Source organism: Malaya genurostris, chromosome 3, assembly GCF_030247185.1.
Source record: "Malaya genurostris strain Urasoe2022 chromosome 3, Malgen_1.1, whole genome shotgun sequence".
NCBI classification, from domain to species: Eukaryota; Metazoa; Arthropoda; class Insecta; order Diptera; family Culicidae; genus Malaya; species Malaya genurostris.
Genome location: NC_080572.1, coordinates 279,009,566 through 279,028,968, shown reverse-complemented (window position 1 = coordinate 279,028,968; position 19,403 = coordinate 279,009,566). Strand labels below are relative to the sequence as shown.

The following is a 19,403-nucleotide window of genomic DNA, read 5'->3' as shown; positions in this document are numbered from 1 at the left end:
TCGCAACAATCATTTCAACTGCTTTTCAAAGGAGCCTGAAACTCACATTGATGAAATTAGTTTGATACTGAAGCTCAACCATATCTCCACACCGGCGATTGCCATTCTACAAGAAAATGTTTGAATACGTTTCCTAGTAAATTGACGAGTAAATTTAAAAATGATCCAAAATTTTGAGATGTTCGAAGAGTTCGTGGACTCGAGTGATGAAGAGTTCAATGGGCTTATGCTATTCACCCAGCAGATATTGTCCCACGCAAAAAAAACAAGTTGCTAAACTAACTTCTTCATATTTACTTTTGTTTTGATTCGTTTTTTTCAAAACAGAAACGATTGATTTGGTAAGCGATGATTGCCAAATATGCTAACCTGCTAACCTAATGTGGTAGAAACAGGTGGGGCAAACACAACTCTTCTGTGTTAGTGAAATTGACTTTGCTTCAGCAAGCCAAGTAAAACTAAAAACCACGTGCTTGCTTTCGTCACACCATTTGAACTGGTTGGCATTGAATAGAAGCATGTTTATTTTTCATGTATGTCGTCATACCGAACTATTTACAAATTTTTAGCTACCAACGCAAGCAAGCTATGTGGTCTGCACCAGCTGTTTATATCACATTGCTGATAACCAAATCAGTGGATATCTATTTCCAAAGACATCATATTAACAAGATATCCAGCTCTCACATTTCCCGAACAAATCATTGGCAACAACATTTTTTTGCGAGCATGGCGCCCTCAGGCGAGTTCGCATCGAATCTCGTACACAGAAGTAGGGAAGAGAAATGTCAAATTCGTGCGCGCGAAAATAGCAGCACTGCACAAACATACAATTGACATGATATGTTCAATGTGACACCGTGCGATGGCGTTGCTGAACTGAAGATTGATTTCGCTCCAAGCTGACAGGGTCTGCTATTTCTCAATCAGTTTAACAACTTGCGGTGCGGAATTTTGTTATGATCATTAGGGTGTCAATATCTTTGGGTCATCTCTAATTTCGTTGAGCGGTAGTGCCCAAAGTTTCAGTATCTCAAAAAAAGTCCCTATACTAAATTTGAGCTAAATCGGATATGGGTAAGCGGTGCCACCTGGTGGTCGAAGTTTGTGTAAATAATGAAGTTATGCCATCGTGCATTTTTCGTGAAATTCATTGGTTTTCGGTATTAAAACAAATCTTTGGGTAAATTTATCTTCTTATTCATTATTTTCAGTAGTGAAAATTACGGAAAACTTATGAAATAACGAATCTGAAAAAGCTTCACCCTTCCTTTCTAGCAATTGAAGTATCGCCCTGTTTGTTGGCATAAAAAACGAAGGGCGAAACTTACGAAAACAAAAGGAATGATAGTTTCACCCCTTATAGTTTTTTGTATTACAAAATTAAGCTTAGGCGAAACCCAAACCTTTCCATTCGAAACGTAGCTGAAAAGATCAAAATGTCGTAGTATTTTGTTAAAAAAGTGAAGGGAACGGTAGGATAAAAGTCGTCCAACGTAAAAAATATAGAATGGAACAAGAAGCAGGAAATCGAGCTGCGCATTAGATGTACGACAAATTGTTGACAAAAATTTATGACAAATTGATGAAACAAATGTCAAAGCAGACTTTAAGCAGCTTGCTTGTCTTGAGTTTTCTTGAGTTTTTCATTTCAAGGCCCAAAAAATGTCGAAATGTCCTTCAACAGGTATATTGTTTGGCAGGCTATTTGTAGTTGTGGTTTGAAGAGTAAAATTTTCATAGTTACAAGAACGATTACCCAACAATTCTACGAGTCAACGAGGGGATGAAAAAACCGCTACTACTACTACTATCCAAGACACAAGAGTTCTGTGTTATTTTGGCCTAATTTGGCATCTTGCTTTTTATTGGTAAAGCTGCTCTGGAGTGATATGCAGTTAACAACATCAACATTGTACCAAAGAAATGTACACACTTGAATTGAATTACCGATCTCAGCTGTTCAAATTACGGTATATATTTTTTCAGCAAAAATAACGTTTCATCACACCTTGAAGTACTGCTATCGACAAATGTTTATTTTTGCTAGTACATTGTCAAGTGATATTTTGGGAAACTGAAAGAACAGGCAAATAATAAGAAATATTTTGATAAAAAGTAGGAAAAGGCTCCCAGAAACTTTTTGGATTTTTATCAATAGAATCAAACATAAAGCTAAAACATGCGCATATAAGAAGTCAGAACAATAATATATTAATTTAAAGAGTTGTCAATTAACTCAACAAAAAATAGAAGTAACGCTATACACTGAGGTCTATTTTTGCGCAGGAGATAAGTACCATTTTAAAAAACCTCGAAAAAAACTGCGTAATTTCGAAAATTTGCGTTAAGAAACCGCAAAACTACAGAACTTTTTTCCATATCTGGTGTAATCCCAAAAAAAATTTTTTAATCGACTTTTGAACATAAGAAAATTTTGAGATTTCGGAAATCGAATTTTTTAAAATAGAAAGTCTTAGAAATGCATGAAACGTTGAGATATGGTGCAATCTCACAAAAAATCACAATTTTTTTATTGAAAAAAAAACGACTTTGGGACTTTGAGGATTTGAGAATCCGCGTAGAAAAAAACCGCAAAGCTGAAGAATTTTTTTTATGTTAAATGTCTAAGAAATACACGAAAAATCCAGATCTGGTGATTTTTTTAACAGAATCGAAAATCTTCTAAGTGTCAGAGAGATGACAAAAAAAAATCGGGATGACACCAGACCTCGACGTTTCATGCATTTCTAAGACAAAACAAGGAAACCGCGTAACTTCGGAAATCCGCGTAAAAAAAGGTGCTCAAAAAGAAACCGCATTAAAAACCAGACCTCAGTGTGATGCGATTTTTTTTTGGCTGGATTTTACTGAGCGCATACTTTATTTCGACATTTCTTGTAAAATAATACGGACAAATTTACAGTAATGAATTCTTCAAGTAGCGCTTCCTCATTTTACTTTGCTGATTCGCTTCCTTGTATATAAAAAAAGCTGAGCTTCTCAAAATCAATGCAATATGAAACAAATAAAAATCTAATCATAATTCATGAAAAGCTATGAGTGAACGGCTACAAATGCTAAGAAAAATAGTATAGGTTGTAGAATGATGACAATGAGTTTTTCTCTACTGAATTTATTACGATTTCTGAGAGCTGCAATATGTATGACTCGTTTATTGGTTTTAGATTAATTTAAAAATGCAATTACACTGGACAGTGTAAAAACTAAATAAAATGGTGCTGGATGACCGGAAAGCGAATGCACGGGAGCTGACACAAGGTTTTTTACTGAGCACACTTGTCCTATTTTGGACAAGATTCTGCAGATTGGGAATATCCTGCCTGCTGGATGCTAAAGCATGCCTATTCAGGTGAACGCGAGCGCACTTCGAAAGCGTGTTTGGCTATGCAGATTCGATTGGACTTACTGTATCGATCAGTAGCTGTTCATGAACCGTAGATCCATTATTAGATATACATCAAAGAACAGAATGAACTGAACGACTGACGACTGTTTTCTGGGATTGTCATGCTAAACTTTTGGTGGACTACCTCGAAAATGGAAAAAATACGTGCATTTTTGAAGCCATAGAAAATCTAAATCACTGCGAAATCAATGATTTCGGGTTCGAATTGCTTCCCCATACATCTCATTCGGCCGGTTTGACTTCCTCGAACAATTATCTGCTCCCAAACTTTTTCCACGGACTAGACTTGAATCCGAGAGAAAATTCTTAAACTAGTACTAGATCCGTAGATTAAAATTAAAATTCTCTACTCAAGCTTGACCCGTGCAAAACAGAGGTACAAATACTGAAATTTGAACCCGACAGGTTTAGAATAAAATTTCATTCGGGTTCGAATGTGAAACCCGTGTTCTAACTCAAAACCCAATCCGAAAACGAAGCCGTTACGCTCGCGACTGGTTCGCGTCTAGAATAAAAATTGTCGGACTCAGGTTGGGTATGGAAAACAGTTTTTTCTATCGGGTACGGGACGATTTTAGGTTTGTAAAAAAAAAAATTATTCGGGAATCGAGTAAGGAGTTTTTATATTCAACCAAGTACAAGTTTCATACACGAAGTCTAAGCATGTACGGAGTCATGCGCAATTTAAGTTTTCATCAAACACAGAATAGTTCAATTCGCAAAACGATTTCCCGGTACAGAGAAAAGTTGCGGGTTCGAGTCCCGTCTGTTCGGTAGTATTTCGCATATTTCTGTATCTGCTGTTTAGTTCATTATTAGTTTTTCACATGACTTTCATTAGATACTGCAAAAATTGAATTCATTCATGTTTGTTTGAAATAAGTTTTTTGGGTCATCAACTAACTCAAACAAAGTAGAATAACTCACTGGCTATACACTGAAAAATTCTATTTGAATCGAGTGCGTCTAGATGGGAGGCAGTTTCTGATTGAAGTCGCCAGAAATCGTTGAATAGAACCAATGTTTTGCAAGGGCCAGCCCCACCTCAATGCAACGTTTGCATCAGTTGGATTCAAACATTGCAGAAAGTCTGTGAGCAAGTGAAGTAATTGTAAATTTCCATTTTGACTACACTTTTCCAGCGTCAACTTGATTTTGATTGCTAAGTAAGATTTCTAAGCATGAACATAGTGTAAATATTTTTCTATTTTCTTCCAGATAAAGTCAAAAACGTGGCCAACGTAACCCTGCTGATGCTAATGTTTCTGGCCGTGTACTCTCACTACATGGTTAGCGATCCATTCGAACGATGTGGACCAGCTCTGGTGTTTACCTTTATGCTTATCGGCCGACTAGTGATATGGTACCAGGTATGAAGACCAGTTAGAAGTCTAGCATATACTGAGCAAAACTAACCAACCAATTTTCTTTTTAGGCCAGTAGACGGGAGACGCTGCTGGCAGCGGAAAAGGTCACCAACAATGGCATCAAACAGGATTAAACAGCAGGACATTTGTAATCTCTGATCTCATCAACGAGCGGCAAACTAAAGCACACGCGCACAGACAGACTTTTGATAAGTTATTTCACCGCTATGTACCGTATTTATGCAAGGTAGCGAACAGTGTTTCTCGTTACGACGTACATACACACTCCACTCCACTATCCCAATTTCGATCAATCAAATCAATTTGAGGTGAACCTTTTGAACGACCAAAGCTAAGATGAACAGAAGCATTCTTTAGTTCACATGAGGATAACAAACGATAAATTTCCTTAACATTGTTTCATACCGGAATCATCCTAGAATTTCAAATACAATGCAGATCAACAAAATAAAGCAAAACGAAACGGCTTTAGAAAAGTTCGTTTATAGTCAAATGTGTTCATTATAGTCAGAAGCCAAAAATTCTAGTCAGTTGTATAATTTCTTGTTTCTTGTACCTAATTTACGTACAGGTGATTCAGTCATGTTTTTCTTAGCCATTGAATATCGGTGAATGAATGTCAAAATCTTGACCTTATCTATTTCGACGATAAGCTTAAAAGACTTCAGCAAGGCGTTTCAGTTTATGCATACTAAGAACTTTTATCCAGTGGTATAGAAATCGCATTGCAAAGTAACAAAATACTGCACTTTGTTCAAGTAGTAAAGTAAAAGCATTAAAAACATGATTCCTGAAGAAGAGCAATCAAAATCGCTTTATAATCACTGCAAGGAGAAATCTGCATTCGGAGAACGATCCACGAGCAGCAAATGAAATCAACTACAATTTTAAATTAAGTAAGAGAAGAAAAGACAAATTTTAATCCAAAATTCACTGCACCATCGTTGTTTGAAGCTACTTAAGCAAGCAGAACATTGTGAAAATTATATGTAGAATATGCACACTGAAACCAAAAAAAAAACATACAGTTTACAATAGTCTAACGAGCAGAAAGGTAACTAAATAGCAGAGCAACTGATAAACAAGCGAAATTATGTAACAACAACCATAGTCAAACCATATTACAAGTTTATACGAAAAAAAAAATAGACCAATAAAGTCAGATACGAATACGAAACATGCACAAAAACATTGTTTTGGTTTGGGTTTACTTCCTTTATGCCTTCAAATTCATGTTCGGAATTCACTTGGATTCATTCACAGCTGTAATTCTGTTCTGCTGGAGTGTCAACAAGCTCATAGTATTGTTAAATACATGTGTCGTGAGGGAAAAAAACCTTTTCTTAATCCATCTAGTGGTGTGATAATGTCTTTCTCTTATCAATCAAACAATCTCATTAAAACATAATTTTGACGTGAGTACGCCTTACTTTACTATGGGGCACCTTTTCAAAATTCGTCTGTGGAAGAATGGATATAACATAATCGTGAATACTGTGAGTTGTACTAAACACAACAACATAATCCTTTCTCCATGCCATCAGAAATATGATCCACAATCTATGATTAAATGTTTAATAGTTTAAAATAACCACGAACTCAAGAGCTAGGTTTTCTCAAACTTTTGGAAACAATGAGGAAAACTTATCACGTATGTTTACCTTTGGGCAAAGACATTCGCTCTTATTCTGAATAACGACGTATTAGTTTTTCGGTCGAATCCTAGCTACCTTTGATTTTGCTAGCATTATTGGGAATACGATCGAAAAAATGATACGTCGTTATTCAGAATAAGGGTGATTATATTAACAAGATTTCCAGCTCTCACATTTCCCGAACAAATCTTTGTCATTCAGTAAAAACCATTCAAGCGAAGAGGTTGTGTTTCGATTGTACTGGCTCGTGAGTTAACGGCTGCTACCGAGACAATTCTAAGCTTCAGGTAGTTAAACTGCCCATAGCAAACGCAATATTCGGGGCGTTTCCCGACTGGAAAGCTAGCAACGAAGGCCATCCCGTTCATACGCACAGAGGTGTAGAGACACAGAGGTGCGAGAGCATAGAAGTGACGAGTCACAGAGGTGCCATCGCATAAAGGTGCGAAGACGAAGGGGTGCAAAGGCACAGAGGTGCTAAAGCAACCCAGTGCTGATCTACCAGGTACCAGAATTTGTACGCTGCGTAGGATCAAAAGAGACGGCATATATCGCGAGGTGCTACACTGCAAGCATCGCATTTGATCGCCACCAAGAGCAAAAGCACTGTACCTGGGGTCAGGTACAGCAAGTGCAGTGGTGTTCACAACGACGGCAGAGCAACTGAGATAGCAGTAAACGACAGAAGACTGCCAATTGGAAACAGCAAAAGACTGCCAATTGGAAATCGTTGGAAGAGCTTCACGTCGTTCTTCACGATAAAGGAACAGAGACATCAGCTACAAGGTAGATTTAATTTAATTTATTTTTTATTTCTTATATCTGAAATTTTACTAAACATAAGTTTTTATTTTGGTATTATTAATTTACAAAAAAAATTTAATGTAATGGATGATCTCATGGAAGATCATCCGAATCCGATTCCGGATACTAGTAAAAGTTTAAATACTCCGAGGGCTAAACATTATCCACAGGGTACCACTGGGCCATGGATAGTCTATCTTCGAAAAAAAGACAAGATTTTAAACTTGATGCAAATTACAAAGGATTTGACATCACATTTCTCTGAAGTTAAAGAAATCTGTAAGGTTAATAGAGATAAAATTCGAGTTGTAGTTAACGACTTGAAACAGGCAAACGATATTGTAACCTGTAAATTATTTGCTATTGAATATCGAGTTTACATTCCATCGAAGGAGGTAGAAATTGACGGTGTTGTGACTGAAGCAAGTCTGACAGCAGATGATTTACTTAAAAATGGAGTTGGTCGTTTTAAAAACTCCATGCTTGAGGGAGTTAAGATACTCGAGTGCAAGCAATTGTACTCAGCATCTATTGTCGATGGAAAAAAGTCTTATCGTCCCTCAGATTCGTTTCGCGTAACATTTGCCGGATCTGCATTGCCTAGCCATGTCTATATCGATAAAATTCGTCTTCCTGTTCGGCTTTTCGTACCGCATGTTATGAATTGCACGAACTGTAAAAAATTCGGACATACAGCTACTTACTGTAGTAATAAGTCCAAATGTATCAAATGTCAAGGGCCTCATAAGGATAATCTTTGCGATAAAGATGTTGAAAAATGTGTTTATTGTGGGGAAAGCCCTCATGATGATCTTTCAGTGTGCGCTGCATTTAAGCTGCGTAAAGACAAAATGAAGCTTTCTTTAAAAGCACGGTCTAAGCGCACATATGCAGAAATGCTCAAAACGGTCATACATGTCTCCCCTTTGGAAACCGAAAACGGTTTTTCAAATCTTGCGGAGCCAGAGGAATCTGACTCTGACGGAAATAGTGAAGATACCTCGTTTGTCACTCCTCAAGGGTCTGTTAAGAGGAGATTAACAAACCACAAAATACCAAAAAAGACACCTAAAATTATACCTTCAAAAAAAGATCCCCGTGTTAAAGCTAAAAAGCCAAATTTAAAACCAAAAACTGTGCCTCCTGGTTTGTCAAATTCACAAACCAATCCAGGAACTAGCTCAAGAAAAGACAATAATCCAGTGGGCTCCATTTCACATTCACCAACAGGATTACTGAAATTTTCGGAAATTGTAGAATGGATTTTCGCTGCATTCAATATTTCTGAACCTCTAAAGACCATCATAACAGCATTCCTTCCAATAGCTAGAACAGTTATCAGCTCAATGGCCAGCTCTTTCAGGTTTTGTATCATTTGATGGATAATTTATCATCCGCCGCAAATGATTCAATCACTGTCCTGCAGTGGAATTGTCGAAGCATCATGCCAAAACTTGATTCATTTAAAGTTTTGTTGCATAGTCAAAAATGTGATGTATTTGCTTTGTGCGAAACATGGCTTACATCAAACATAGCCTTAAATTTTAATGACTTTAACATTATACGTCTCGACAGAGACTCCCCGTATGGTGGAGTGCTTTTAGGAATTAAGAAATGTTATTCCTTTTATAGATTAAACATTCCTTCGACTTCTAGTATAGAAGTTGTTGCTTGTCAAATAAACATTAAAGGAAAGGACATTTGCATTGCTTCGGTATATATTCCTCCAAGAGCTCAAGTTGGACAACGACAGCTTAATGAAATTGTCGAAGCCCTTCCTGCTCCACGTTTGATTTTAGGAGATTTCAATTCGCACGGAATGATGTGGGGTTCCGTTTACAATGATAGCAGATCATCTCTAATATATAATATTTGCGACAATTTTAGCATGACGGTACTAAATATGGGTAGCATGACACGGATCCCAAGACCTCCTGCACGTCCAAGTGCATTAGATTTATCTCTTTGTTCGACTTCAATTCGACTAGATTGCACCTGGAAAGTATTTCCTGATTTACATGGTAGCGATCATTTACCAATCATCATCTCAATTAGCAGTAACAAAGGCATTGCTAATTCAGTTAATATTCCATATGATTTGACAAAAAATATTGACTGGATTAAATACCAAAGTAATATTTCAAGTGTCTTAACTTCAATGGAAGAGCTTCCCCCACTTGAAGAATATGACTTCCTCGTTTGTTCGATTCTGGAGGCCGCAGAACAAGCCCAAACCAAACGATTTCTTGGTCCATCGTCTAACAGAAGACCTCCAAATCCTTGGTGGGACAAAGAGTGCTCAGTTGCTAAACACGCGAAACAAAATGCTTTCAAGACGTTTTTAAAACGAGGAGGAGGAATTCCTCAGAATTTTGAAAAATTCTTGGTTTTAGAAACCAAGTACAAGAACATACTTCGGGTTAAGAAATGCAGCTATTGGAGACATTTTGTGGAAGGTTTGTCAAGAGAAACCTCAATGAGCACTCTTTGGAATACGGCCAGACGAATGAGGAATCGTAACGTAGGAAATGAGAGCGAGGAGTACTCGAATCGATGGATATTTGATTTTGCGAGGAAAGTTTGTCCAGATTCCGTTCCTACGCATAGCATTGTTAGGGAGTCTTCTTCAAATGATGATTCCATTGATAGCCCCTTTTCAATGATGGAATTTTCCATAGCACTCATGTCTTGTAACAATAACGCTCCTGGATTGGACAGAATTAAATTCAACTTGGTGAAGAATCTGCCCGACCTCGCAAAAAGACGTTTGTTGGAATTGTTCAACAAGTTTCTTGAGCAAAATATTGTTCCACCTGACTGGAGACAAGTGAAAGTTATCGCCATTCAAAAGCCGGGGAAACCAGCTTCCAATCACAACTCATATAGACCCATTGCGATGTTGTCCTGCATCAGAAAATTGTTCGAAAAAATTATTCTACGACGTCTCGACACTTGGGTCGAGACGAACGGTTTGTTGTCAGATACTCAGTTTGGCTTCCGTAGAAATAAAGGGACGAATGATTGCCTTGCATTACTTTCGTCTGACATCCAAATTGCCTTCGCTCAAAAGCAACAAATGGCATCTGTATTTTTAGACATTAAAGGAGCATTTGATTCAGTTTCCATTGATGTTCTTTCAGACAAGCTCCACCAACATGGACTCCCAGCGGTTATAAATAATTATTTGCACAACCTTTTGTCAGAGAAACGCATGCATTTTTCACATGGCGATTTGGCAACAATCAGAATTAGCTACATGGGTCTCCCGCAAGGCTCATGCCTCAGTCCGCTCCTCTATAATTTTTACGTGAATGACATTGACAGCTGTCTAGTAACCCCATGTACACTAAGACAATTGGCAGATGATGGCGTGGTTTCAGTTACTGGATCCAAAGCTATTGATCTGCAAAAACCATTGCAAGATACCTTAGATAAATTGTCCGTTTGGGCTGTTCATCTTGGTATCGAATTCTCTGCGGAGAAAACAGAGCTGGTCGTCTTTTCAAAAAAGCATGATCCCGCGCAACTTCAGCTTCATATGATGGGAAGAATAATCGAACAGGTTTTGACTTTCAAATACCTCGGGGTGTGGTTTGATTCCAAATGCACGTGGGGAGGACACATTAGGTATCTGATAACGAAATGCCAACAAAGAGTAAATTTTCTTCGAACAATAACAGGGTCTTGGTGGGGTGCTCATCCGCAAGATCTAATAAAATTGTATCAGACAACGATACTTTCAGTGATGGAATATGGATGCGTTTGTTTTCGTTCCGCTGCAAATTCTCATATTATTAAACTTGAGCGAATTCAGTACCGTTGTTTGCGAATTGCTTTAGGCTGCATGCATTCGACACATACAATGAGTCTTGAAGTTCTGGCGGGAGTTCTTCCATTAAAAGATCGATTTTGGGAGCTTTCATCACGCCTGCTAATAAGATGTGATGTGCTGAATCCCATGGTAATTAATAATTTCGAACGACTAGTCGAGCTTCGATCTCAAACAAAATTCATGACAGTATATTTTAACCATATGTCACAGGAAATCAACCCTTCAAGATATATTCCTATCCGTGTCAGCCTCCTAAATGTACCTGACTCAACTTTATTTTTCGACACATCCATGCAGCGCGAAGTGCGTGGAATCCCGGACCACCTACGCTCTATGGAAATCCCAAAAATATTTTCAAGTAAGTTCAGGCATATTAACTCTGAGAAAATGTTTTACACGGACGGATCGCGAATGGAAGAAGCGACAGGGTTTGGTATGTTCAACAATAATGTTTCGGCCTCATTCAAGCTTCAAGAACCTGCATCTGTTTATATAGCAGAGTTAGCAGCAGTTCATTATAGCTTGAATGTAATCGTCACATTATCTCCAAACCATTATTTCCTCTTCACAGATAGTCTGAGTGCAATTGAAGCCATTCGCTCAAACGCTGCTGGCAAAAATGAACCGTTTTTCTTGGGTAAAATAAAACAGTGTCTGAACGACATATTGAATAATAATTATCTAATCACAATAGTTTGGGTTCCGGCTCATTGCTCCATTCCAGGCAATGAAAGAGCCGATATTTTAGCCAAATGTGGTGCTATTGAGGGTGAAATTTATGAGAGACCGATTGCTTTCAACGAATTCTATAGCGCGTCTCGCCAAAGAACACTTGCCAGCTGGCAAGCTTCTTGAGATAAAGATGATCTGGGTCGGTGGATGCACTCAATTATTCCTAAAATATCGACAAAGGCATGGTTCAGGGGACTGGATGTGAGTAGAGATTTCATTCGTGTGATGTCCAGACTCATGTCCAATCACTACACGTTAGATGCACATCTCCTTCGAATTGGACTTTCCGAGACTAATCATTGTGCTTGCGGCGAAGGTTACCGCGATATTGACCATGTTGTTTGGACATGCGTGGAGTTTCGTGATGTCAGATCTCAACTAATAAATTCCTTGCGTACCCAAGGTAGACTATCCAATGTCCCAGTTCGCGACATTCTTGCTTGTCGTGACCTTCCATACATGAAACTTCTTTATCATTTCATTAAATCCATTGGAGTTCCAATTTAAATTTTATTTTATGTTAGACTGTTTTCTCTTCCATGAGTTCAACCAATAGCCAACTATAGGATATTGAATATAAGTGGTGAACTGATACAAACAATCCTGAAATAGTTATAAGATCATGTACAAAATAAATGTATTTTATTTAATGTAATTTAAAATAGCAACTCGCTTGATAAAAACAGTGTTTAGATTAACTAATGAGTACCAACATACTAATATGATATTCGAAATGTACAGGGTGATTTTTTAAGAGCTTGAGAACTTTTTTAAACAATAAAACGCATAAAATTTGCAAAATCTCATCGGTTCTTTATTTTAAACGTTAGATTGGTACATGACATTTACTTTTTGAAGATAATTTCATTTAAATGTTGACCGCGGCTGCGTCTTAGGTGGTCCATTCGGAAAGTCCAATTTTGGGCAACTTTTTCGAGCATTTCGGCCGGAATAGCCCGAATTTCTTCGGAAATGTTGTCTTCCAAAGCTGGAATAGTTACTGGCTTATTTCTGTAGACTTTAGACTTGACGTAGCCCCACAAAAAATAGTCTAAAGGCGTCAAATCGCATGATCTTGGTGGCCAACTTACCGGTCCATTTCTTGAGATGAATTGTTCTCCGAAGTTTTCCCTCAAAATGGCCATAGAATCGCAAGCTGTGTGGCATGTAGCGCCATCTTGTTGAAACCACATGTCAACCAAGTTCAGTTCTTCCATTTTTGGCAACAAAAAGTTTGTTAGCATCGAACGATAGCGATCGCCATTCACTGTAACGTTGCGTCCAACAGCATCTTTGAAAAAATACGGTCCAATGATTCCACCAGCGTACAAACCACACCAAACAGTGCATTTTTCGGGATGCATGGGCAGTTCTTGAACGGCTTCTGGTTGCTCTTCACTCCAAATGCGGCAATTTTGCTTATTTACGTAGCCATCCAACCAGAAATGAGCCTCATCGCTGAACAAAATTTGTCGATAAAAAAGCGGATTTTCCGAATGAACCACCTAAGACGCAGCCGCGGTCAACATTTAAATGAAATTATCTTCAAAAAGTAAATGTCATGTACCAATCTAACGTTTAAAATAAAGAACCGATGAGATTTTGCAAATTTTATGCGTTTTATTGTTTAAAAAAGTTCTCAAGCTCTTAAAAAATCACCCTGTATTAGGTTTAAACTACTATGTATTGTGGATGCCACGGCGAAGAAAAACTTATGTATATTGCCTATGAAATAAACGTATTTATGAAAAAAAAATCTTTGTCAACATACTTTTTGCCAGAGTGACGCCCTCAGTAGAGTCCGCATCGAATCTCATACATAGAAGTAGGGGAGAGAAATGTCAAATTCGGGCGCACCAAAATAACAGCACTGTGTACCCATACAACATACATGATATGTTGAATATGATGCCGTGCGATGGCGTTGCTGAACTGAAGATTGATTTCGCTCCAAGCTGACTGGGTCTGGGGTGAAGCCAGAGTGAAAGCGGCACGCAACGAGAAGCGAGGCGATGCGTAACTTGACAGATTACAAGGAGTCGCGCGATAGAGTAAACCATGTTCAAAAATCGAACATTTCTTCTTGTGCTATACACGTCCAGTTACGTCATTGTTGTCATTGTTACCAGACTCTTACCGGAATTCTGGCAGAATGCCGAAAAAAATGGATGGCCGACATTCCCAATCAGAGATGCCATTTATACAGATTTATCTATATTATACAGATTTTTACATGCACATACAGATTTCATACAGAATACAGATTTTGTACAGGTTTTTTAAACTCAATACAGATTTATACAGATTTTTCAAAAAAAGGAAACAATAAAATAATTTGACGAGATGAGAGTTTTGTAATCAATCGACGAATCACAAATTGATCTAAAAATCTTTAAATGGTGTTGATAGTTTAAGTTGAACGCAGAGATCCTACATAAACTCACCAAGCCAACATTTTGAAAGTATATGAAATTGAAATTATGTTGTGTTGATTCCGATTGGTGATGAAAATCTGAAAACATTTAATGTCGTCGTTGTAGAATGATATAAATATTGAGCACTCATTCAAATTTCTCATTTTAAAACTATAAATTTTCGGAATAACATTACCTCAACAAACCTGGATACAGATACAAGGTGAGATGAAAAAACTGCAACCAACTTCAGACTGCTGTCATTTCTAAAACGCTCTTCCCACAGCTGTCAGATTTATTCTAGTGACAGCTCATTATATTATTTACAAGCGCACAAAAGCATTTTGGTGGGAATTTTTCAGAAAAAAAGTTATTTGTGATGGAATTCAAGTGTGATAGTGTGATTGCTTTGCATTTGGCTGGAAAACCACAAGTGGCTATCGTTAGAGCCCTCCAGCATTTAAAAGTGAATAAATCTTTTGTGTCTCGTACCATCGCTCGTTACCGTGATACTGGTAGCGTAGCCCGACGTCAAGGAAGTGGACGAAAAAAACAGCAACATCGGCAGAAATGGTTCGAAAAGTGAAGAAGCGAATTGAACGAAATCCGCGTCGCAGTGGCCGAAAAATGGCTCGTGAGCTGAACATATCGCAATATGCCATTCGGCAAATATTGAAAAATGAGCTTGGACTAAAGCCATTGAAGTTCCAAAAAGTGCAAGATCTTACTGATGCGCAAAAAAAAGTTAGACTCGAAAAAGCTAAAGAGTTGCTTCGCTTGGCCGAAAGTGGTGAACTGCCGAATTTGGTTTTCTCCGATGAGAAACCATTCGTTATCCAGCAGTTTGTAAACAAACAAAATGATCGTGTTTACTTGCCAGAGAGGTCAGCTGAAAATTTGCAACTTCGGTTGGCCACCAGAACTCAAAAGCCGGCCATGGTGATGGTGTGGGCCGCCATAACAGCCGATGGTCGCTCGCCGCTCGTATTCATCGACCGTGGGGTCAAAATAAATGCGCAAATCTATCGCGAAAATATTTTGGAGGGAGTTCTGAAGCCCTGGGCACGCAAACATTTCGGCCGCAGACCTTGGACATTCCAACAGGACTCAGCACCATCGCACTCAGCACGCGCCACCCAAGAATGGTTAAGAAATGAGGTTCCTCGCTTCATTTCCACCGCACAATGGCCACCAAAATCTCCGGATGCCAATCCGTTGGACTATTGTGCCTGGGGTATTTTGGAAAGCAAGGTTGGCACTAAAAAATACCAAAGTGTCGATCATCTCAAGCAAGCGCTTCGCCGAGAATGGGACAAAATACCGCAGAGCCACTTTCGGGCAGCGTGTGATGGTTTCATTTGCCGTTTGAAGGCCATAGTTCGTGCCAAAGGTGGCCAATTCGAACAAATCTAAACCGATTCTCAAATTTGATGTTATTTCCGACATTTTTTGCTTTCATTCAATAAAATTTAAAAAAAAAATGAAAAAATTATGGCGTTTTACTTTGTTGCAGTTTTTTCATCTCACCTTGTAAATACAGATTTTCCATTCTGGGTAATACAGATTTTCTATTAGAATATCTGGCATCTCTGTACATGAGAAAGTAACTGTTTATGTACGATTCAGACGATCCGGCTTCTTCCGTCACCGTCACCGGAACGTCAGCCTCCGTCAAAATTAGTCAAATGAGTTTTCCCTTTGCGCATTCACACGATCCAGCAGAGATCCGTAACGTCAACATCCGTCAACGGCAAGCTCCGTCAACATTTCTCCGAAAGAATATTTGACGGACTGTGATTATCGCACACATGCACGATTCATATGATTACGGTATTGAGCTGACGTTTGTTATGTATGTATTCGGTGTCAAGATCCCACTCTTAATCGAAATATACCACTTATAAGTAATTAAACTTATCAGTAGATTTGCAAAGTACGTTACGTTGTTGAGTGGAACTGATTGTTTTGTTTTTTTTTTCTCTTTCTAGGTAATTTTGAAAGTTATTTATTCGATTGAAAGGTAGGAAAACAACAGATCGATTGGCTTCAAAAGCTCCCAGATTTTGTATTAATGGAAGAAAATTGTGCGAAACTAAGTTCTTTAAATTCTTCGTGTAAGAAAATGACACGACGGACACGGATAGGAAACCGGATCGTGTGAATCAGAATGACGGTGACGGACGTTGACGTTCCGGTGACGGTGACGGAAGAAGCCGGACCGTCTGAATCGTACTTTAAGCTCATTCACTCGTGTACAGGGATGCCAGGTTCACAGATTAATCTGTGTTTCACAGATTTTCAACTTTCTGCACAGATTTTAAAAATGGCACAGACTTTCACAGATTTCTGGAAATGATCACAGATTTTCACAGATTTTCACAGATTCTGAAATTATTCACAGATTTTTGAAATCGATCACAGTTTAGTACCAAAAAGTACAGAACGGTTGAGTAAAAAGGTACGAAGCGTGTTGGTAGTAAAACCTTTTTTTTTTGCTCATCCAATAATTTCGAACGCCTGTTTTTGCCCACCAAATTGATTCCGATCTGCTGTTAAGATAAGGGAAACGTGCACAGATTTTCACAGACAGGTTCTTGGCTTGAGCACAGATTTGAAAAAAAAAACCTGCCATCCTTGCTCGTGTAAGCTTGGACGATACAGTCGTACATACGCGATCCAAAGAATATTTAAAAAAAAAACAAATGGACACCGATCAAGAAAATGATTACGACAGCTTAAAACAATCTAAAACAATATAGTAGACACTAAAACCAAACAACATAGTTCAAAAATTGTTTAATACTACTGTCACAGTTTCGCGAAATCTCGAAACGAATGCTCCTAATTTCATCTTACTTTTGAATCAATCTATCATGCAGAGACAACAGACTAACTCTAACTAATGGTTTTTTTGTTAATGAGATGACTACTGGAGCTGAGAAGAATGGGGGTACCGTTACCCTACTAACAATCAATCTACGTCGAGTGAGAAGGGCTCAAACTGTCGTTTGTGTGCCTTTACATTATTGCTGGTTGCCAGCATTTTGGTGCTAGTTTTCTGACATGCCAGCAGCTGACAATGTTTACACTATTACTGGGATTTTTTTGCTGGCTAAATGTGTAAAATTTTTAAAAACCAATGAAGTGAATCCAATAAGTACTTAAATCATCGTTCTCATTGTTGATATTGACCCACTTTACGTGAACGACTGCTTTTAAGGATCAATTTACAATCATAGAAAAAACGACCATTGTTGCAAAACGCAAAAGCATTTTTCTTCACAGTCATTGAGTTTTTCAACAATGGCTGTTTGCATGGGATTTAAGTAGAACCGACGACACGACCTGCCACTCGTCTATCAAAACTGTATCGTAAATTTAACTACCCCTCAGTAACTGGAAATGTCAAATCGAAAACGCTAGTGAATTTTTTTAAACTGGCAGCACAAGTTGATATATTTATTGATTTTGAATAACAGTCACCATAACCTTGGTTACCGCATATCGAAGGCAAGATGAATGTAAACAAAATAAATTTCAGATCGGTTATTATATTACGGAACATTTTAATGGATTTACCTGACTCGAGCGGAATGTAAAAATTGAGGAGTATGAGTTATGTCTTTTATAAAGCCAAGTTCAAAATTCGGGTCTTGACTTGGAACCGTTGTGTGAGAAGGAAGACATGGAAATGACCGACAACGAGCTGAGCGAAGCTAGTGCTCTGCGATACCTGCATAACGTACGGTAAAATGATTTCTTCGTGGAATTCCACTAGTAATCCTCGAATAGTGGCCAACAAAGTGAAATACTGTTTCCACTGCTGCGCAATCAACCGACACAAAACAATTTTGACACCGGCATATTACACCGAATCCTACTGCCCAGAAAAGCTAGCAGTTGAAGTGTACGGATGAATCGCTGGAAGCAGATCATTGTCCTCGTTCGTTGGTTTCATCCATAGTTTCGATTAAATTCCGAAAATCGAGTCCATTTAAATGCATTTCTGCTTAATTTGGACAAAGTTTAACACTAATAGAACTATTCCACCGCTTTCAAAACATGTTTATTTGTTTTGGGGTTCCTTGGTAACTAGTCCATAGCAACTTAAACAGTGTTGCTCGAGAAGATTATTTTTATCATTTACAAGGGGTCGCTAGATTTGTGGTAACTGGCGGTGAATCGTTAGCGAACAGTTTTAATGCTGATTTTTCTTCGGAGTGCCTGGTCGTGTCGTCGGTAGAACCTTAACTGAGAAAAACATGAAATACGTACGGGAAATACATTATTCTCAATCCGTCCGAATTTGTTTACGTAAATTTAGGGCTCCAAGTGAATGCTGTGATGACCAAGTGCATCGAAGCATGCTTGGTTTCTTCTAATCAATTAGTCTATCTCTTCATGTGTTTGCATCCGGTAACATTTTCGCGGTTTTCATTACATAATTTCATTTAGTTGCAAAACCGAATATACAAATCGTTAATTAGAAAAGGTTCCAAGCGCAAATGACAGTTTAACTTTACTTACTTTTACTTTCAATTATTTCGGCATTTTCCAACAATTTGCAGTGCATTTTCCTGTATTTGCAAGAAATTCTTAAGTGTAGAACGAAAGTTAATGGTTTCAATCATTATTTTAAGTAAAGTGTCAGAAAGGGGGATTGCCGATAGGACCGTAGTAATCTAAAGACAGTAAACGAAGAGAAACTGTCTTGTTTGTCTTCATTTGTTGTCAATGTTAGTCTCGCCTTTCTTCGATAAACAGCTGAGTTTATTAATTTTCGGTTGATTTTTCTCTTTCGATTATTGTGACTTGATTATAAAGGTTCTTTGATATGGCATAACATTTTGGGTAAACTTACATTTACCCGTTACCTAAAATTGGGAAGATGCACTTTAGTTGATTTTGGATAGGTTTTGAACCAAACATAGGTAAAAGGTAAAATTGTAGTTACCTTCGAATTCCTTCATCTTGAAATCTTACACAGCTTATTCATAGCAGACCAACACCACTGGGCATTACAGTCAAATCAGCTGTCAAAACAATACCAACACTTCCAAGTCTGCAAGCATGTGTTGGAGTTGTTTTTATTTCTTACGCTGCTATATAGCGGTGCGTGTGTGGTGTCACCTCACCCGCCAGCGGACA

General features: G+C 38.1%; 1 protein-coding gene across 1 annotated transcript in view; it reads left to right on the top strand.

The window, feature by feature from the left end:
• LOC131435643 (novel acetylcholine receptor chaperone) overlaps window positions 1-5,995 on the top strand; it is a 33,323-nt gene extending 27,328 nt beyond the window's left edge. Inside the window, exons 3-4 of the mRNA XM_058603748.1 lie at window positions 4,649-4,800; window positions 4,866-5,995. Of these exons, the coding sequence (XP_058459731.1) occupies window positions 4,649-4,800; window positions 4,866-4,931 (218 nt within the window). The 3' untranslated portion in view covers window positions 4,932-5,995. The remainder of the gene's footprint in view (window positions 1-4,648; window positions 4,801-4,865) is intronic.
• The last annotated feature ends 13,408 nt before the right edge of the window (window positions 5,996-19,403 follow it).